At 41.2% G+C, this 22233-nt stretch overlaps 1 protein-coding gene across 4 annotated transcripts in view; it reads left to right on the top strand.

The window, feature by feature from the left end:
- klhl13 (kelch-like family member 13) overlaps positions 1 to 10840 on the top strand; it is a 39014-nt gene extending 28174 nt beyond the window's left edge. For all 4 annotated transcript variants that reach the window (XM_065963090.1, XM_029279774.2, XM_065963092.1 and 1 more), the window contains 3 exons: positions 341 to 1136; positions 4039 to 4152; positions 9292 to 10840. In XM_065963090.1, the coding sequence (XP_065819162.1) occupies positions 341 to 1136; positions 4039 to 4152; positions 9292 to 9779 (1398 nt within the window). In that variant the 3' untranslated portion in view covers positions 9780 to 10840. The remainder of the gene's footprint in view (positions 1 to 340; positions 1137 to 4038; positions 4153 to 9291) is intronic.
- Positions 10841 to 22233: the final 11393 nt, after the last annotated feature.

The following is a 22233-nucleotide window of genomic DNA, read 5'->3' as shown; positions in this document are numbered from 1 at the left end:
ATTTTGAATGAATTCTAGTGCCCACATTGACATCAAATTTTAATTTTATTTTATCTGGTCTCTAAAATCTCAAAGGTGTTAAGTTTACGTTGAAAAACAAACAGAAAAAAGCAGCGCCCTCTCTGGTGCAGTACTTGTGTTCAGTGTTTAAAGTGTAGACTTAACACCAGTTTGCCTCTGATTGCACCATCATTCAATTCAATACACTGATATTTTGTAATTAAACTGTCTAAGGAGGCGTCTCTCTATTCAAGTTGGGTGGATGGAGTCTTTTATGTCCTGATGAGTTGTCAGTCTTGATTGCAGCTGTCAAAGATTTAGATTTTCTTCTTCTCCACAGGTTTCTCTTGACAACTGTGTAGAGGTCGGGCGAATTGCTAACACATATAACCTCACAGAGGTGGACAAATATGTCAACAACTTCATCCTGAAGAACTTCCCCTCGCTGCTGGGCACGGGAGAGTTTGTCAAGCTTCCGTTTGAACGGTTGGCTTTTGTACTGTCAAGCAACAGCTTAAAACACTGCACTGAATTAGACCTGTTCAAGGCTGCGTGCCGCTGGCTACGCTTTGAAGATGGTCGTATGGACTATGCCCCTAAACTCATGAAGAACATCCGCTTCCCCCTCATGAACCCACAGGAGCTCATCAATCATGTGCAGACGGTGGACTTTATGCGCACTGACAACACCTGTGTCAACCTTCTTCTGGAAGCTAGCAACTACCAAATGATGCCCTATATGCAGCCAGTTATGCAGTCAGAACGGACAGCCATCCGCTCAGACAGCGCCCACCTGGTCACCCTGGGTGGTGTCCTGCGCCAGCAGCTAGTTGTGAGCAAAGAGCTGCGGCTCTTTGACGAGAAGGCTCATGAGTGGAAGGCGCTGGCACCCATGGATGCACCCCGCTACCAACATGGCATTGCAGTCATTGGCAACTTTCTGTATGTGGTGGGAGGCCAAAGCAACTATGACACCAAAGGCAAGACAGCAGTGGACACGGTGTTCCGGTACGATCCGCGCTACAACAAGTGGATGCAGGTGGCGTGCCTTAACGAAAAACGTACCTTCTTCCACCTCAGTGCACTCAAGGGACATCTCTACGCTGTGGGTGGAAGGAACGCTGCCGGGGAGCTTGGTGAGTTTATTTCCCAGCTTGTTTGTTTTCTAACTTTTCTTTTCAGCAACAACACGAGCTGTTTATTAATATTGTATGAGTTTATACTCTTAAATATGAAGGAGCACTGGAAGAAAGAACAGGCCGTTTAATAAGGCTGCCAGCATGCTGACGCTGGAATTCAAGTGTTGTGCCTACACATCATTTGCTGTTTCAACATGTCGCACTCGTAATCTCTGTGTAATTTAATTAAAAGGTAGAGAAAGCAGCGCATTGGCATGAACACTTTTTACAATCTAATGAAATCTAATATATAAAAGCATTTCAACACATGCATATCCTTTATTATATTAAATGTTCAATGTCTGGAATCTTTGCGTCTTTCCACCACTTCTGAGGCTGCATTTCAGGGGGTATTTTTTCAGCTGTCACTCAGGTGTAAGGAGGTTTCTTTGTCACTTTAGGTTTTCAATTGAGTTGAATACATTACTGATACCTCCAGAGACATGAACTATATGTGTCTCTCTGTGGTGGAAAAAGAGGATTAAAGTGAAAATTTCATTTAATTTGTCAATGGGATTCTAAACGGGCTGCCTGAGATCATCTTAGGTCACTAATCGAAAAGGTTTCTCTAATGTAATCATCTAATCCATCCCCTGAGAAGGAGCACTACAATAAAGTCAAAGATATTTTTGACCATTGGAATTAGCTTCCTTGTTGCTGCTGAATAACCAATGTGGAATTTGTTTCACCCGTAACTGCAGACCACAGAAAGGTGCCACCCAGTACTTAAACTCAGCTCTGTAAAGGCAGCCCACGGAGAGAGGCCACAGTGTGAGCAGTCGCCTCTTCTGGGTTATAATTAGACCAAAGAACACGGCCCCGCTTCACTGTCTACACACACACACAACTCCCTTTTTCTGCTTTACGTTCCACTGCCCTTCCCCTGCATGTGGCTAAGCCTTGATGTTATTCTGAATGTGCCCTGCGTCTGCATTATGTTTGTTTACTCTGGGGAGGACACATGGGTGTGGTTTTATTGTTACATATGAAATGCAAGGATTATTAAAGAAGAGCTTAAGAACGTCTGTAAGGATATTTACTGGAAGAAGCTTTAATCTTCACTGGAACATTGTAGCATTTATTTTGCACATGTAGTAAGACTATTCCCTCTAAAGGCGAGGGTTGCTATTTTTAACCAACTGATGGGATTGAAAGGCAGCACGGTCCAGATTTTTTGACAGGTTTTTTTTTTTGAATTAAAGTGCAAGAAGCAATTTCATACTAAAATGTAAACGGTATACAAAGTCTTAACCCTCTTTTTATGCTCTTTTAAAGCTTAAATACATGTAGGCTCTTTTACTTCTTGGGAACTGCTCCATAAAAGCAGAAACCTGCAGGTCATCAAATGTGTCTTGGTCAGTGGGTTTCTGTTTTGGCTCTAAGCCATTCACACACAAAATATCTATGGCAATTATTAAAGAAGAGCAGATCTTAATATTACAAAATAAAATTTGTCCTTCCTACCCTCTGTATAATCTGAGGTTGTTTCGGCCACTCTCACTATCTTATCATCCCATTAAGGGGTCCTGTCCCTCATGTTGCGAACTACTGCTCGAGGTCACTGAAGGATGCTAAACAGTAATTATTACCAGATGTCACCAGCTGCAAGCCTGGCCCTTAGAGCATTCAGTTTTTTTTGTGAACAACATACAGGGGAGAAAGTCGGGCTAATTATGAACGCGACCTTTTCAGGAGATCATCAGAAAGTGTTAGAGTACAGTCTTTTGGTGCAGTGGTTGCACCTGTAAGTGAAGAAGACTCTAGTTTCTATTGGTAAATCAAATACATAATTCATGAGAGTAGGTTTCTATAGATAATTTTTCATACAAAGGTTTTCAATATGGAAGAGTCTTCAGTTCAACCATGCTCTGCATTCATGTAATTCACGTGTGGCTTTCACATTGCAGCAGTCTTTATGATATTTCTTCTTCTTCTTCCACTGAGCGACTGAGAGATATTCTGCCTCACTCAAGGTCACTTTGATGATAGTTGTCGAGCAAGCAGAGGAAGGTTTTCTTTTTTACTCATTTTCCCCGCTGAGATTTCCCGAGCTGGCCCAATGGTGGCTCGCTCTCCTTTGTGGTCCTGAGCTTAATGCTGTATTTAATCGTTTTTTTTCCAAGTCATTGATTAAACCATTTATTTAACCAAAGCCTTTAGAAAGTGTCCAATCTTATTCTCGGTGTTCAGCTGAGACCACTTGGTGTGTTAAATCACCGTTAATCAGTCCTCCTCCTACTTTAACATCAGCTGCTTGCTCTGAAAACTCAGCCCTGGTGGTGACATCAAAATATAAAGTAAATCTTTATATTTGTACAGATGAGACTGTCCTTATCTAGAACAGTAACTAATCCATGGCCCATGATGCACTGTTAAATGTACACTTGTGCTCCTCTTTGTGTAACTTGATGGAATTCAGTGATGAGGCCAAAATGCGCAAAGCACGCACTCTTGTTGTAATCTTTAATTAAAACCTTCCCTCATAGATTATATCTAGAGGGTGAACATTACCTGATGCGTAAGCCTCCATCTCTCTTGGTAGCTGACCTGCTGGTCCCAGTTGCAACCTCTTTCACCTATGATTACGGCTCATGAATCCCAGCGACCTTTTTCCAGTCTCTCCCCAGATTTTGCAGAAACACCCTCAGGCGCCTTCAGATAAAGGATCTTACAATCTCCTTATTTCCTGTGCAGTCAGCGCTGGTGGGGTTTTTTGGGATGTGTACTATGTATTTAAATCCGTGTTTTAGCTCCCACGCTGAGACCCTCCAAGGCCTCATTTGCTGCTGTTTGTCCTCCTTAGTTGCGTCTTGACCTACTTTCAACTAATACGTTCTTTTTTCCCATCTTTTCCTTCAAGCCACCGTGGAGTGCTATAACCCAAGGACAAATGAATGGACATACGTTGCCAAAATGAATGAGCCACATTACGGCCATGCTGGGACGGTGTATGGCGGTTATATGTATATTTCAGGTAAGGTCAAAAATGTTTTATCAACTCGAACAAAGAGGAGACTGTAATGTTGTGTGACTGTGAAGTGAGATTAAAAACAGATTTCATGTCTTGCAGTCATTAATTAAATTAATTTCATTGCATTGTGGTTTCCAATTAAAGTTGTTTTTTTATTCCCGAGCATTTCGGTGGCAGCAACCCACTCTTAATATCTTACAACGTTTAAAGCCATGAAATCTATCCGCGCTCACCTCATGTGATACCTTTCCTCAAAAACTCTGCTGCATGTATAATGCATCACTGTGAGTCATAGACAGCCGTGTGTTCTCTTCATGTTCAATGGAAACAATCAAATGAAACAGAGTCAGTATGGGAGTGGCACAGTAAACAACCGTGCAAGTCAGGTAACAGTAGTTATACTTGATTCTGTATTAAAATGATTCTGCTTTAAATTTGTGATTCACAATTAATGGCAATCAGCACATCCGGTACATCCTGATTTAGCATGCTAGTTGTGAATTCGTAACTTTTTAACTTAAATTAAAAAATTGTGGGTTTTACAAAAAATAACGCATACATTTGATCCTCCTACTGAACACACGGGTGGCGTTAGATCAAGTCTGCAAGTGTTCAGGGCTTCACGCAGAGGGTGGTTCACTCCGAGGTCTTGCCTTTGGCCAGCAACGACCGGCTCTTTAGTGTCACCTCAGTACTTGTTCACTTCATAGGATTGAAAACAAATCCTGCGTTATGGAGATGAGCCCTAGTTTCCCAGTGTGACTAATCCAGAGCAGTGCTAGGGAGGGGAGAGAGAGAGAGAGGGAGGGGAGCGGAGAGGTAGAAGGGAAATTGGGAAGGATGGAGTGAAGTGGAGGAGTGAAGCCTGTGTAGGAGGTGTAACACTGTTAATCCCTCCCTGGCTCTGGGTACGGTCGTCATTCCTACAACATGTACATGTAAACAGCATTCATAATCATGAAACAAGAAGATCACTGAAGCTTTCAAAGCAGATTGGTTTTATATCTACAGAGAAGAAATCAAAGTAAAGGGGGAGTAAAATGTACTTGAAATATTAAGTCAGTATTCCAACTAGAGCTGCAGGATTATCATAAACTATCTAAAGAGGTGGTTTGTGGGTATGGGGAATAGATTTAATCACTATTGCTCAGGTGTATTAATATACATTAACATGGGATACATTAGCATTGTTGAACGTATGTGCTGTACTTGCAAACAGCAGTAGTATTTAGTGTACATTAATTGTGTTATTAGATGCGCTCACTGATCTTGATTACTGTGCTCACCACCCCAACACATGCATTTAAATGTATAATCCACAGAGGTGAACCTATTATTCCTGGAAATCTGTGGAAATATTATGTAGTTACACACAATACCTTACCTAACTTAAAGATATTTATTTCTCTTTCATGGTAAATGTCACAATAGACATAACATGAAGCTGCTTGTGTTTGTAGGATCGTGCTGTTTTATACAAAACAGAGAGCCGCAAGACTTCTCCGTGTGCATGCATGTGGAAAAGTCAACAGTGCATGGAGCCCCTTTTTAATTTGATTTCATATCAACTAACTGCAACTTTCTGGAAACAGGCCAGCAATTAACAACTCACTTCATACATGATTACTATCGTTGTTTTTATCAACAAACATCTAAACTTTTTAGAACATTTTTAATTAGTCAGTATTTCCCTTGGCAAGCAGAGGAACTGGGGCATGTTTGGGACCACACGAACCATATGATTTGGCAAGCCTAATATTACAGTGGAGTGAAGATGAAAGACACATTTTCCCTTTTTAAAATAAATAAACTAAATGATGAATAACAAAATAGTCAGGGACTGAGCTAATCTGCGGCTAACCAGCTGTTTTTCACTCTACCTGCCCGAGGCAGTACTCTTCGGTACAAAGTATTTACTGCTCACCCTTCTTTTATATTCTAATGGATTCTTTTTGTGTTGATTTCATGTTGCAGTGATGCAGGGCAACTCAATAATAGACAATGACGCAGTGTCATGCTTTGCACCAGTTAAACTACATATGGGGGGGGGAAAGAACATGTGCGTGTTACAGGATAACGCTGGTCCAGCAGTTTTGGTGAAAAGGTCACGTGAAAGCTGTCTGTAATAGGCTGCGGGGCTTTTAATGCAGAAGGTAATGGTAAATGCAAAAGGCGCAGGTAACCGAGCATTACCCGTTTAAGGAATTTAGTTGCACAGAGGCTTTACTGTAGCGCCCACGGTCTCCGGGTTAGAGTCTTGCTGTGCAAGGTGACCCATGCTGAAGTGCAGTTCTGTGTCCGTCTGTCACAGCAGATCAGGTCACTTTCTCCAGCTGCGGTGCTGCGCTGTCTGAAGACATTCTGTCAGCTGGATGAACCTGACAAATCCACTCAGCCCACAGACCGTCACTGCTGAAGTGGTGTGGCAGAGTTGAGACATGAGTACTGAACCAGCACAGAGCCGCTCTGCTTCTGTTCTTACATGAGAGATTAATATCTGTGTCGATACGGTGGACTTTGAATTTCAGATCATTTTATTACTGCTTTACTGAGTCATCTACAACAAGGACACTGAGCGAACTCTGAGTAATTTACACAGAGGTGTCAGGGCTGCAGACAGTCTCATAGTCTACAGTTGTGTATTTTTTTTAAAAATTATTTTGTAGTCATTCCTAGTTATTTTAGCTTTCTAGGCTGTCATTAAGTAAATATTTGAGAGTTTTGATGCATATTTTTACTTGTTTTATAGTCACATAAAATGGGACATTTACATGAATTAAAAACTTGTTTTGACTCTTTGTTGAACAAACTGTATAATGGGGACCATGTTCAGAAACGTTTTAAATATTTATTTTTATTTATTGGACAACAAACAGATCGCAATGCATGCAAATGACAGGATCCACCTCTTTCTTTTTAGAGATCTCAAAGGGAGTGCCCCAAGGTTTGATTTTAGGACCTATTTTGTTTTTCATTTATAGCAATAGCCTGTGTGAAAATTTGTCGAGTGCCATGTATAATTTTTATGCCGATTAGAACATCAGCTATTGTTGTTTGACATCTGTTGCACAAGCTTTTCAGTTTCAGTCAGCATTCAATGTTGTCCAGTCTCGTTTGAGGGAACCAAAGTTAGTCTTAAACAATGATAAAACAAAGCTCATGTTGTTTTCTCATTCACGTGAAGTTCCAACTAATGTCCCATTGATTTTAACTTCCCAAGGAAATCAAATTGAGCTTGTCAAAAGCGTCCTTAAACGTACGCAGGTATAAGCGGTATCAATGGGTTAATTACCTGGTTAAATAAAGGTAAAAAAAATTCTACTGAAACTAAAAAACGTAAGCAATAGCATCAAATCTGCCCAGATATGTGTATAATGTAACTCGCCTGACAAACAGTCATGTCCACAGCATTAAGGCTGTCCACTTGTGATCCAATCACATGGGAGGAGGTTAATGCAAGTTGTAAACAGGGCTATTGACATGAATAAAACCTCACCTGTCCTGTATGTGTTGAAAACTGATGTCATTTAAATTTGCTGCTCTGCCAAAAGAGTAAGTGTCTTATCTATTAAAAAGGAAGTAGAGAATGAGTTGCAAGATCTGATACTGTCACACCTAAATGTCATAAAAATGTGTGATTACTTTAATGGTCCATTTTGTAGTTATGGTCAAAAGAGAACAGGGGCTATTGAGTGTATCTCACCTGAACAGGGCCCACGAATGAAAAGAAGCACTTTTTTTTTTTTTTTTTTAACTTGATCTTAAAAGTGAAATGAGGCCACATACTTACACAGAACTCACTGTGCAGTATAGATCCATATGTTCCCACTCATCCTACACAAAAATGGATCAATTCACCCAGTGCTACCTTCAGTGTAAACATCAAGTACCATCTGTCCTTAAGTGAAGACCGTCTTCTTTGTTATGGGGTATTTTTGGATAACACTGAGCCCCTTTTTTTTTTTTTTTGTCTATTCTTCATCAGTTCTTTGCGTCCCACTTGTGGCAGATCTGATTCAAACAACCAGGCAGGTCACTGCTTTTGCTATGGGACTCTACAGTTTCATATTTATATGACTTAACAGTGAAATGTGATGTGGCGTATGTATCTGATAATACAAACAATAAGGCACTCGGTCTTGTGCTTTCTATGAAAGGGTAAAAGGCTGACTCTGAGATTGGCTCAGATTAGCAAAAGACTTGTCTCACTAATGGCTCTGATTAGACATTAGGACTACGGGATCCTGATCACACATTATTGTATGAGGGAAAGGCCAAAGCCCTTGAACTGAATCAGAGTAGAGGCAGGGCCTCTTGAGAGGAATTATGAGGACCTAACGCACGCTTCCCTTGTCTGGATTTTAATAGCAGGCTTGCCCCATGGACTTCTTGGATAAAGAAAATGGGGAGTCGGGGTATCACTGGATTTGATCAGTTAAGGAGGTGCAGCACGACAGATCTGATTCATGGCAGCTGAATAGACAGCTTAGGCCTCAACAATAAAGCGCGCACACAATCACTGGGCAGCAGCAAAAGAGGGATTCTGCCTCTATTCGCCATGCTCTGCAAGTCTTCACTGCATTTGCTCCTAGTCACTCCGCCTGCGGGGGGGAGGGGTGGGCTGGCTTCCACCCAAATGCATGCTGGGATTGTGTTCCTCTTTATTTTAAGCCTTCCCTGTAGACATGTCCTGTTTTTTTTTTCCTCCCCACTTTCCCTCAGCTTTTTGTGTCCCGACGTCTACAGTCTGTTTGCGTTTTGTTTTTATGCTTTGAGTGCTCATCACCACCCATTTTTTTAAACCGTTGACAAGATGCTGTCACTTTCAGGTTTGTATATACAGTTCATTCTGCTTATCGGTTGTTGATGTAGAAGTTCAGAGTTAACAAATAGTGATGGGGGAGCGGTGAAACTTTGGAATTCAAAGCACCTGATTCTTGTTTTTCACATAGCTACTGAGACAAATGTGACCATTTCCTGTGTCACAGACGGTCTTGCACGTGGCCTACATAATGGAAATGTAGGTTGGCATGGTCCAATGAGTCACAGATCTGTCTGATTGATGTGTCTGTAAAGCTGTTTTCCTCTCCAAAATGATCTCTGACGCAGCTAATTTGTGCTCTTTTTCTCTCTTGGCTACAGGGGGAATCACTCATGACACTTTTCAGAAGGAGCTGATGTGCTTTGACCCTGATGCGGATAAATGGACTCAGAAAGCACCCATGACCACAGTGCGTGGCCTCCACTGCATGTGCACAGTGGGCGACCGTCTGTACGTGATCGGCGGCAATCACTTCAGGGGTACCAGCGACTACGACGACGTGCTGAGCTGCGAGTACTACTCCCCTGCCCTCGACTTATGGACACCTATTGCTGCCATGCTGCGAGGCCAGAGTGATGTGGGCGTGGCCGTGTTTGAAAATAAGATCTACGTGGTGGGCGGTTACTCGTGGAACAATCGCTGCATGGTGGAAATAGTACAGAAGTACGACCCGGAGAAAGACGAATGGCACAAAGTGTTTGACTTACCCGAGTCGCTGGGCGGGATCCGAGCCTGCACACTCACAGTTTTCCCCCCTGAGGATATTTCAGGCTCGCCCTCCAGAGAGTCGCCCCTCTCAGCACCTTGATGAGTAAAGGGGGGGGAGCTGTATTCTGCTCACACCCCCGTAACCCGTCGCCCACCTACCCTCCCAAAACAAACACTCCTTATAGACATTGTTTGCACTTCCTCCTTGGACTAAATCTGTACTGCACCCCCTAAGTCCCCCAAGCCCCCCTCCCTTGAAGCTGTGCAGTACCCCCTCCCTAAGTGATTACACCTACGTACCGATACGGTTTGGCAACCTAATTACATGTTAATGTTGCATACTCGGTATATATTTTGGCAGGAAATACCTTGACTTGAAAAGTGACTTTGCAAATCAACTTTTCTACCTGATGTCTACAAAGTTTTCTTATGTCTGGTTTCTTTAGGCGTTCTACCTTGAGATGTTCACTCCCACACTGACTCTCTCTCTCCTAGTCTATGCCAGGTTAGATGCAGGTGACCCCCACAGAGAGCAGATGCGTAGGGACGGATAAGCTCCGAAAACACTGCTGGTTTTTAACTCAGGGCTTGGCCAAGGCCCCATCCAAGTCTCTCTCTTACAGTTTCAGTTTTTTTTTCCTGCTATTGCTATGAAACTGTTAACAAAATGGTGTTTTCTAAATTTAATAAACATGATTTTGAAAGTAAGGAACAATATTGTTGTCATTACTAGGGCTGCGCTGTCTGTACATTCAGTCACAATGACATCGTGGATGCAATATTAACAATAGCAATTGACGCATAGCATAAATCTGAATTATCCCAATGAATAAGAAATGCTCTCCCACTTGGAATGCAAATGATGGAGGCCTGAGTAAAATGGCCATGTCTTCACACCATTTTGATGCATCCAGATGAAACCCAAGCTACCTTCAGATGAATTGGGATCATTTTTGATGGTGAGGAATATACTTTTGGGGTTTGGACTGGATGGAGTCGGTCTACTGTGTGTTTTAAAAAAAAAAAAAAGGCTCTGTGCGTGGTCATTGTTGATGATTTGTGGTTAGCTCTGTGATTCTGGCGCAAAAATGTGGAGCTGCTTTGACCTTGTGGCCTTTTAAAATAAGGGTTTCAAAATAAAGTTCTCATTGTAACCTGTAACATTAGGTGTTTCTCAATCTCTACATTTGTTGGTAAATGTTGGCGCTCTGCCATCCTCAGTGCTCATGTCATCTACAGAAAAAAGCTCTTTAAAAGCTGTACTTGCCTTCCAGTGATGTAAACATTATGCAGCTGGCCAGTATCAACGTCCACGCCGTCTACTCTCCTCTTGGCACCAGGACAGACGGTGATATCGCCCACAATCTGCCCACCTGCACCGACACCATTAAAGCCTTAATAGGCAGCATATGGTGTCCGAGACGACTGCTTCCACGCTGTTACCAGGAACAAAAAAGGTTTGTGTAACCATCAGGTGAGTTTGGTCCGCAGCTTTAAATCCTCATTATATTCTCATTACATCCCGTTAATGAGATTCTGCAGCGGCGCCTGTGATTTCAAATTGCAATGCCTGCTGCTGTGTTGTTCATAGTAACAACAGTTCAGCGGTAGTGCTGCCATTTCAAAAGGTTTTTTTTTTTTTGCTCGCTCAGAAAATGTCTCGCGTTTAAGACCTGGACGTTTCATTTTAGTGCCCGTTCATGAAATACTTTTAGCTGTGTGCTACATTTCCCCCCCCCTCGTCTCGCCCAAACTATCTTTTGTGTTGTTGTTTTTTGTAGTTGTCCTGTCCTCATTTATGGTGAGTGCTGTTATTTATAGTGTGTGATGCACTGTCACATTGTTCTGAAAACTTGATTTTAATACCTTTTTTTTTTTTGGTGGTTGGAGGGTGGAGGGGGTTTTCAAAAGCTCTATTTTGCAGCAGCTTATTGTTAAGTCCTTCTGACGGAACCATTTGCATTATTCGTCTAAATTTAGGAATGGCCAGTTTGTAATCCTTCAACAGACAGACGGTGAATGAAAAGAGGAGCACAGATGTAACGGACCCTCCTGTGGCATTCATGACGGCATATTTCACTTACAACTAATCACACACTGTTAACCATCTACCCTCTACAACAGGGGTGGGCAACTGGTGGCCCCCATCAACCCTCAACGTGGCCCTCAGGTTAATTTTTTTTACACATCAATTAATTGGAAACATCAAGAAAACATGATGAAATCATGAAAAACAGAAATATGTCCATAATAATATTTGATCACTGGTGTATGTTGAGTTACTTTGAGACATAATTGACTGTAATCGTTTCATTTGGCCCTCTGGCAGTGAGAATTCAATGAATGTGGCCCCTTGTTGTCGCCAAAGTTGCCCATCCCTGCTCTACAATCACCTGGATCTGAAGTTATTAGAGTCAAAGGAGGCCATATCCATCCTGTAGATAAATCACCTCTCACACCCATAACCACGAGAATGACTCTACCTGGATAAGTAGGAATGGAGTAGGAAATCAGGAAAGAGCGGGGAATGATGTGTGGAGAAAGGGAGCCACTGGTCGGACTTGAACCCCGGCCTCCAGCTTGGAGGACTAAAGCCTCTGTACATGTGGCTCAACCTTACCTACAGCTAGTCCATCTGTTCCCAGACAACGAAGCAGACTCATTGGGTGCAAAAAGATCCCACGGGTCCTGCACTGCTCAATAACGTGCCTAAGAAACAACTATATAAAGAATTAACGGTTAAATGCAAATCAGTCTTGAATGTTGACTTATGCCATATAATCAGTACTTCTGTATATATTTCTTTAATGGATTAAGCCAACATATGCTGATTTGCTCTCGGTGCAGCACTGCTTTATGGGACTTTTTGAAAGTCAAGCTAGCAGTTTGAGTCCAGGCGTGAGAATGTCAGTCAAGGACAAAACAGCAGAACTGCATGACATTGACATTTGTGCAGACAGTTTTAGTTCTCAGACGATGAAACCTCGTGACTTGGCTGTCCTTGATTTGGTCTCCTATGCCTACATAACTGACGAAGGTAGATCCTCGTGGAGTCAGCTGGAGAATTTAATTTAAATTGCCCCAGGGGATGAATGGTATGACCCCTTCACATGTGCATGTTTTCAAAATTTGCCCAGTCACCTCCTCGCAGCAGGAGTTATTCCTTCTGGGGGTGGAAGGTGTTGGTGCAGGGGGTGCTGTGATGGCAGTTTTTTGACTTAATGTGATTGTTTTGTGCAATTGAACATATTCAAAGTATCAAAAAAAGAGTGGAACAGAACGTACTGGCGAGCAAAAGAAAGTTTAAAGTGGCTTCATATGTGAACAAAGATCGCACAGTATCATTTTTATCCCCACGTGCTTGCTTGTGGTGAATTTTTTGAGTATGCCATTTTGAAGACTGAGTGAAAAATTTCAAGCTGGTGCATGTGTGAACGGAATTTTTTTGAGTAATTTCAGCAGAAGAGTGTGAAAAAGGGCTTTGAAAACTTGCAATATATTGTTTCCCCACCAGCCCAACTCGCTTTATTTTGTGTTAAGTGGCTAATGTTAGCATGCTTATATGCGGAATTAAGATGGTTAACATGGTAAATAATATTCCTGTGAAACATCTACATGCTCCCATTATCAATGTAAGCTTCTAGGCATTTGGCTTAAAGCACCAATGTGCTTAATTACAGCCTCTCACAGCTGCCAGAACAGCTGCGGACTGTCAGACTGGTTATATGTTGTATGAGTTGCATCAATGTATTGAAACTTCTCGTTTTATCCTGATTTAGTTAAGTCTCTCAGCTCATTTTTTCCCCCCAAAAAATATTTCTTCATCTTCAATATCACTTCTATGGTAATGGAAATATGCCTCAGTCTGAGCGTTATTGCAACAGTCAAATCTAAAAGAGTGGAGTCTAATTTTTTTAAATTATACACTGCTGTTCTCAGACATATTATAAAGCACTGGACTGATTTTTAAATGGAGTTGAGAGAGGGCATTCACTGACACTTAAAGGGATTGAAGGGATTTTTTCTTTAAAGGGCAGATCTGAGAATGAACACACAAAAAAAAAAAAATCCTGACCCAAGCGTCTGCACTGTCCCGGTGTCAATGCAGGACATGATGTCCCAGATCCAGAGTGTAATTCCTGCTTCATGGCTGCGTTGTGTCTTTAAGCGAGCCAGTGTCAATATTACATGATGCAGGGCTTTGTGTATCCTGAAGACCGAGGGCTTGGATTTTTAATGAACAATGTGTCCTCAGTGCTAAAGCAGGGAGAACTGGAGCAAGAAATTACATGCGTTCACCCCTCCTTCTCCCCCTCCTTCTCCCCCTCCCTCTCCACCTCCCTCTCCTCCTCCTCCTCCTCTTTCTCCCCTCTGCTCCACTACCTGTGTTTCTCAGCGGATTTCATCACCACTGGAGGCACGTTCGCTTGATTCATGAAGCAAGATAAAAGAGGTGCGTGTGGATTACGGCCCCGGCTCCTGACACATGAACGCAGCGCACATTTGTGTCTCCAGACGGCTCCTCCTCTCATCTCATCCCCGCCAGAAAATGACCCAGATTCTCGGGGCTGCTGGATGTGTTTACATACACAGCACACTGGTGACATTGTCAGTCAGAAAGCATCGCTCTCAGCAGCTCTGACTGTAACTAAAGCGCCAATCCACCTCCCATCATGATGAAATACTCCGCAGAGCCACACATCCCCGCTGTGCTCTGACTGCATGCCTGATGGTGTTAATGGCTATTGATCCTCCCGGCTGGCAGACGGCCAACATATCCTGACGTTACTCGTGCTACATATTTTTATTTCCACGCTGAATCACAAGCTGCCCTCCGTTATTAGGCTCCACAAAGGTTTTTGGTGTCAGAAAAGGTTTATGTCTCTCCCTCGTCATGAATATTCAGAAAAGGTCAAGTCCTTGCTCTCCTCCCTGCGCTTCCTCTCCCTTGTGACTGTGTCCTGGATAATCTGTCCCTGATTCCTCTCTTGTTCCTGTGCTTGTTCCTGCCCCAGCTGCACAGATTTTTTTAATAGAAATGGGAGGGGTGATTTGGGTTTGTTTTGTTCAACATCTGGCCATGAATCAAGCCTCAATTTTAATTCTTAAGTCTTTGTATCTCATGTCTAAATGAGTGGGCTCATTCTGCTCCACATTTAAGCTCTGAGAGGTTTATTAAAAAGAAAGCAGAAGCACATCTCTCAAGATGACTCACCTGAAATTAACACAAGACAGTTTAACAACCAATCAATTAATATTTAGTTAAATAGCACAAAATAGAAAAAACCTTCGCAAATCCATTTCATAAAACGTTTGCGTAGGAGAGCAATGTGTCTATCAAAAACTTGAAGGTGTACTCCAGCACGCTGTCTAACATGCACACAAACATTCATTGGCAACATTTCGGTGCTAGACCTTCACCAGGCCAACAGTTTGTTAAAATGGGAATGACACTATTCATCACTATGACGTCAGCTCTGAATTAACAAATTAACCAAATTTTAAAAGTCATCTTAGATCATTTTTACATCAGCCCCTTTCACACATGCACTCCTGACAATTTCCAGAACATTTTAGGACAGCCTGGCACTGACATTTTCCAGGGGTCCCGTTTCACACAAGTCCTTCACAGTGCAGGTTTTCACTGAGGCAGATCACGAAGTATAAAAAAAGATGCTGCGGAAATCACAGTGTAATGTGTAAAAACATTTCCAAGATGGTGGAAGAGCCAAACAATTTAATGGCAGTTTTTACCTTTATGTCAAATCTACATGTAATTGATGTATCCACCGCTAAAGACAGAGTGGAAAAAAAACACGCTGGCAAGCAGAAAAGAGTATGAAGCAGCTCCAAGACGTGCACAAAGATCACACTAGTGTTTCATGATATAGAAGACATCGACTCCGCCTGCCGGTTTCGTTCACACATCGGATCAACCCTTCTTCATGCAGACTTTTTACAAGGGGACTGGCTGGAAAAAGTATTGATAATGAGGGGACAAAAATTCAGCTCACCCGGAAAATCTCCAGATTTTTTTTAAGAGTGCAGTGCATATGTGAAAGGGGCTAAAGAGAGCACATCTAGGCTCTTAGTTATATTATTTTCAGATAGACTGCGCACACATTTACCGTTGAGCCAGCACTTGGCAGCAGGGAAAAGAAAGAACTTCCTTTCAACAGGCATAAACCTTGAACAGAACCAGAGTTATTGATGGATAGCCCTATGCCAAAAAAAAAACCAAAGGGCCCTTAAACAGGATATAAAATACCACTCTCTTTTTGTATTTTAAACTGAAAAGTTCCTCATCTGTGTATTGTTATTGTTGTAGTGATGCTTGTCAGTTCTTCAACTTCTTCTGTGTTTCGTTTCTCCGTCTTTCTCAATGCAAGTTTTCTCCTGCACTTGAAATGAGATTGGAGACTCTGCGATAGACTGACAGCTTGTCCAAAGTGTCTCTCCACCTTCAACCCAATGCATGCTGGGATATGCTTCAGTGCCTTCTCCACTAGGAGAAAAGGATAAAAAAAGAAGCAGGTGAGGAATATAAATGGGGCCGCGGGGAGATACAGCAGAGCGATGCAGCTCGCACACTCTGGGCTTTAAACAGTGAGACTCTCCAGCGAGGCCACTGAGAACATGTTATTTTATACAGCGCATTAACAGCCGCTGACTTCCGATCTGCTCAGAGGAGGGAGGTTGTGTAACAGTGCAGCAGCTCAGGGGAAACTACTTAACCTCACAGGGTTAAATACAGCTCTGGCTGCGTGTCCCTCCAGGTTTCCTAAAAGTCTTAAAGATTCAGCTCAAACACCTGCAAACACACATTTAGAGAGTAGAGGAAGCACACAAGGATTTCAAACATGGCAAAGACAGACTGATCATACCCAGTGAAGAAGTGTGAACTAAAGGGTAAATGAGCTTTCACTCATGTTTCTCTGTTACAAAGATAAGAAGTATTTTGTTTTATCTCATTGTAAATCAAACGATTCAGGATTATATTATTAGACAACCTTAAAAAAAACAGTGGCATATTTCAAATCATGACTGAAATACACATCACTCTTAAATAACAACTTCTTCTGACATGTACTATTTGAAGGATTATTATGATTTGCGCTTCCTGTTACATGAATATCAATACATTTTTGCAAGACTTTTTTTTTTCGAGGGGGGATTCAAAACAACAACACTGATATCATTTGAAAGAATTCAATTTTTGACGTGTCATTTTTTGAGGCAAGCATTTAATTTGTTTCACAATGAAAAAGTTAACGCAAAATAATATAATGGGTTGTTTTTTTATCTTTAAATGCCTGCTGAATTGCAACTGTAATCAGTCAATCAATCATTCTTTGTATAGCGCCAATTCATAACAAGTGTTATCTCGAGACACTTTACAAAAGAGCATATGGGATGATATGCAGGAAGGATTTCTCCTCTGTATGCCTCCCGTTCCTGTTGTCCACACTTCCTTGCCTCTGAGGTGGAGGAGGTCGGAGCAGGCCGTGCATGAATGAGGACGACGGTGGTAACATCGTAGGTCAACTCTGGAAAACGTTACCCACTGAAATAAAGTCAATCCCAAATGAAGAACTTTTCATTCCAAAAGTCAGGTGCTGGCTTATAAAAAAAAACTAGAGCTTTATTCATTTTTAGCTTGTTTTTAAAATGTTTGATTTATTTGGTGTGTAGAAATTGTCTTGTGACATATTTGTATACGTCTTAAATTGTTTCTTCATAGCTGTACTGCTTTCATTTAATTTGTTTTATTTGGTTCTGTTCATGCAGTACAGTGTAGAGGAATACTTTCTTCCAGTTTATTACATTGTTCATTTAAAGGCCCCATTTGGGAGCAGAGTTGAAAAAAGCTTTAAACACTGTGTCATCAGTTTCAGGCTCTTTATGTGAACTATGTTTCAAATGTATCGTCCCTATTAAATTAAATTAAATTAAATTCATTCACTGAAATGTTATCATCGGAAGTCACCCTGCGTCTGTGTTTTGGAGATGATTAATTATAATTTGATGAACTGGTTTGATCATTAAATGTCCTTTTTTTTTTTTTCTTTTACATCTAACCAGAGTGTTCAAAGCTACCGGATCCATCCTTTGGACACAGACGCACTTTTAGTTCACTGATGAAAAGACAAATGTTGTGATTGTTTGCCTGTGAAGCCAAGTGTGTGTGTGTATGTGTGTGTGTGTGTATGTATGTGTGTTTGTTTGTGTGTGTGCTGATGCCAAAGTGATTGATAGCTCTCCTCTCCTAGCTCAGTTTCAACCTCCTCATCTCTGTCCTGTATAATGCCAGGTTGCCATGGTTACCGTTGCTCTTCATACAAGGAAATGGAAAAGGGAAGGGAAAAAAAAAAAAAAAAGGGAAAGATTTTCTCGTCCTCTCTCTTTTTATGAACCGCTCTTGTGGAGATATCCTGGGGAGTTTAGAGGAAGGGGGCGCTGACCTGCCTGTCGAGCACTGGATGAAAAATAATTTGGTATAAGAAAAGAAACTGTGACGGAAAGCAAACATTTATCTGCTTCCTCTTCAAACACAAACCTTTCCTCTCCCCTGTGATGCAGAAATGTGGTCGAGCTGATTACAACTGCAAACTCATTTTCGTCCCCATTAGAGCAACTAATTTCCATTTCCACTACATTATCACTGAGAGCATGCCAGAGGTGGCTTTCATTCCTGCCGTTGCTCTTTGCAATAATGACCTCTAGTGGTTCCTGTGAAAACAAACCAAAGAGGATCTGGATTACAGCGAACCTGTTTGGAAAGACATTCGCATGATGAAACATGTCACACTCTTGTTTTTTTTGTTGTTTTTTTTTATCCACAATGATGCAAAGAGAAGAAATGTAATCTTACACATGCCGTCTTGCTTTTGCATAAACCTCCATCATCCATCCAGCTTCACTCAGAGACAGAAGTTAATCCTTTTATTTACAGAGTTGTGGTTTTTGAGCCAAAACAGACGGACGTAGTCTAAAGAGAAAAGCAAAGTAAACAGGATGAGACGCCTGCAGCAGGAGGGGGGGGGATCAGCTTCTACAAACACCCACTTAGATCCAGAGTTTCTTCTGATCAAGGCTGCAACATGCACCAGAGCCCCCCCTGGAAAAATGCAGGTTTTAACCCTGAAAGACACACAGCTGTTCTAGTGGGGAGTTCTTTAACTGACTTAATTTATGAAGCGCCTTTCACGTAAACATGCTGCACAAACATACTCCACATAGGAACAAATGGATTACAAAGTAAAGTAGTGCATCAGTAATGAAAACAATAGATAGAATCTAAAGCGAGTGTCAGACAAAGTGAGTTAGAGCACATGCCGCAGCAAATATGAGATGGACAGATAAACTTTATTGTGTGTCCCGACAGTGACTCTCCATTACATTTAAAACACCCATGCAAAGTACAAACATTAAAAGAGGACTGTTAAATACAACAGCTGCTCAAAAGTGTCTTATGTGGTTATTGCAGATGGACTTCTTTATGGGCATCATATTGACATGGAGTTCTTTTTTTTTCTTGCAATAACTTGCTAGGAAACAATTAGTGTTTTCAGTTACCTGATGAATTAAAGTCCAGTATTCACTCTCATTATCTTTTATTTAATGCCTCACAAATATGTTAGGGACACTTTAGACTCTTTAGCTCCTCCTTCCTTAGCGGACTCTATCTCTGTCTTTCTGGAGTTGGGTGCACATTTGTAAGCGTGTGGATGAAAACAGCTAACTTCTGCGACTTGAAACTGCGAGGCTGAGATCAGTGAGACTGTGAGAGTCATTTAAAGAATAAAGTGGTGGAATAAAAAACAATACAATGGGCTTAAATACATCAAATCCAGAGAGAGAGGGACTGCTAATCCTCTGTGACTTTGTTTTGTGCGCGACACCTTCTATGCACATCGTCCTCTTGATTCATAAATAATATAAACACTGTGATAAAAGCAGCTTGAACTAAAGGATCTGAATATCTGTCACATGTTTTTTTTTTTTATGTTGTAGAGTTCAGGTGAACTTTCCCCCATAAGATCTAATTCTTCTTATGCAGCTTTGAAACTTCATCTTGTGACATTTTTCCCTTAAGACAAAGTGATTTTTTTTCTCAGCATTAACAATTGTTCATTCAAAAACACCCATCATTGTTTGGTTCATTTCTAAGGTTTAAGGGTTTTATTTGGTCTATTTTTAAACAACACCAGTCTGTAGTTTAACATCAGCACATTGGACAATGAGCACCGTAAATATCCAGGCCAATATATTAATATTTTTTAATTATGTTTTTGTATTAAAAGGCAATATAACAGAAAATATATAACATTTTGATTTCTTTACAACAAGTCCTGAAAGACTTTTTAATTGACATTGCAGCTAATATGACCAAGCATTTTAAATATAGTAATTATTCATATAAAATGTTAAAGTCATGGCCGCCTCTGCCTTCTAGTTGCTGCAGGTCTCTCCTCACAGGACTGAATGTGACCAGGAGAGGGCGACAAAGCTACTTTTCTCCTCTGAGCCTGAGGCCAAACAAAAGAGGGCACTAGAATATAATTGATTTTTTTAATGTCATGATAGACTTTTTTATTGGCTCTTGACTTCATGGACATCGTCTATATTGAAAAAAACATATTTGGATGAGTTGAGTAAATAGTCCTGAAACATCCTGAATGACTCTGATAAAAGTCCTGGATTACTTCATGCTCCTTCAAAGTGTCTCATCTGCTTACGAGACATTTTTTCCGTTTGCAGCATTTCAGTTGAGTGTGTTTTAAACCGTTTTGTTGCAACACCTGTGGGTAGACTTCCAAGATGAAGTAATATGAATATAAACACGTACGCTCACAGACTACACAAATACTGAAACAGAAGAATGTGTTGCTCAAACAGCTGACGTAATGACTCAGCAGTTTTAACGGAGTCTGTGTATTCTGACTTCATGATTTCTGCTGATTCACTGTTCTGAGTGTAACCTCTTATCCAGAAAAGCAACATGAGTCATTGGACTGCTGTGTGAGATAGCAGTGATTCAACATGACCCGGACACAACAACATCCATGAAGCGGAACAACGGTAACAATAAAGTTTCGTACGTGAGCTTTATCAGTTATGTTATCAGCTTTGTCTTTCACCATTGTTGTTATAAACGAGGCAAACATGCCACCAAATATGTGTTGCTGTGTTCGCTATTGTCGAGCTCCTCTCGTCTGTCTTTCATATATGACAGCAGTCGAAAGTCACTACAAGCGCTCAACACTTCTCAAAGCTTTACACTGCAATGCATGATGGTATATGATGCTTTGATAGTGACCTCAGCTGCACACTACTTTTCAAAATGCATTGTGGGACACAAAAGTCCACTATATAGAAAAGGTAATGCTCTCTCATAATTAAGACAACACTACACAGGTGTGTTCCCTATTTAGTTCCCTATATGAACTGTAGTGTGTGAATTCAAACCATCGACTGTAAATATTTATGGAGTGATGTCACCCACCTGTTACTGCAGGGGGGCTTTGACTACAATTCTACAATTCTACAATTCACTTAGCAGACGCTTTTATCCAAAGCGACGTACATCAGAGAGTAAGAACAACACAAGCAAGGATCTGGAAAAAAGGGAACAATGTCAGTAAGAGCAAACGATCAGCTTTGAGTCTGATTGGACACACAGGTGCTGACAGGAAGTGACCAGAGGCAAAGCACAACATTGAGGGCAGTTCTTGAGAGCTCTAATCAGTATAGAAACCATCTTATAAGTCGTCGTTATCCAACAAAAACAATCGTCACAACCATCATCATCATCAATAAAATCGAGACCACCATCATTAAATTAGTATTCATGAACGAGCTGGGTCGCATGACTCCCATCGATGGCAGTCGCGTTGGAATTTGCCACTTGTTTCAAACACAATCATTATGTGTGCTTGGAATTTCAAGCCTTTCTTGTTGATTGCCGTCAATAATGAAACCCCTGTATACATGATAAATAAAAAATAAGCATCATGTTTGTGCAGGCGCCTGTGACGCTTATTTTCTTACAACATAAACTGCTGCAATTTTGAAATCTGATGAAAACGAGACCACTTTGGCAGATACGGTGTATACTCAAGTCCATGTTAACGTATTCTTTGCATTGTGTTACACTATCAGTCAGTGCTGTTTTTGCCTTTTATCATCATCATAGTGCCTATCAGCTTGTTGGTGTTGACATCTATATATATGGGTGTGGTTCCTCTTTTTTAACTATTAAAATCATTCAAACTTGTTTGGTATTTGAGCACGTGTGCAGGCCTATCTTCTTCCTCAGTCTGCTGTTTTTGCCCTGCAGCGACGTAATGTGCGTCAAAGTGGAACTATCCCCTTTTTACAAAAGTGTTTTAAAAGTGTCTTCATCCAGACTGTAAATTTGTTGGTTTCTTAAAATCAGCCGCAGATCAGTTTCCTTACAGCTGTTTGACGAGACACCAGTTTGCACAATGGGGACTTTTTGTCTTTGTGTAATAGATTTATAATTTCTTAGTCAACATTCAGAAACATCCAAC

The sequence above is a fragment of the Labrus bergylta genome, chromosome 14 (assembly GCF_963930695.1).
Source record: "Labrus bergylta chromosome 14, fLabBer1.1, whole genome shotgun sequence".
Lineage (NCBI taxonomy): Eukaryota > Metazoa > Chordata > Actinopteri > Labriformes > Labridae > Labrus > Labrus bergylta.
Note: the sequence above shows the minus strand (reverse complement) of the source record. Positions and strands in the feature narration are given on the sequence as shown.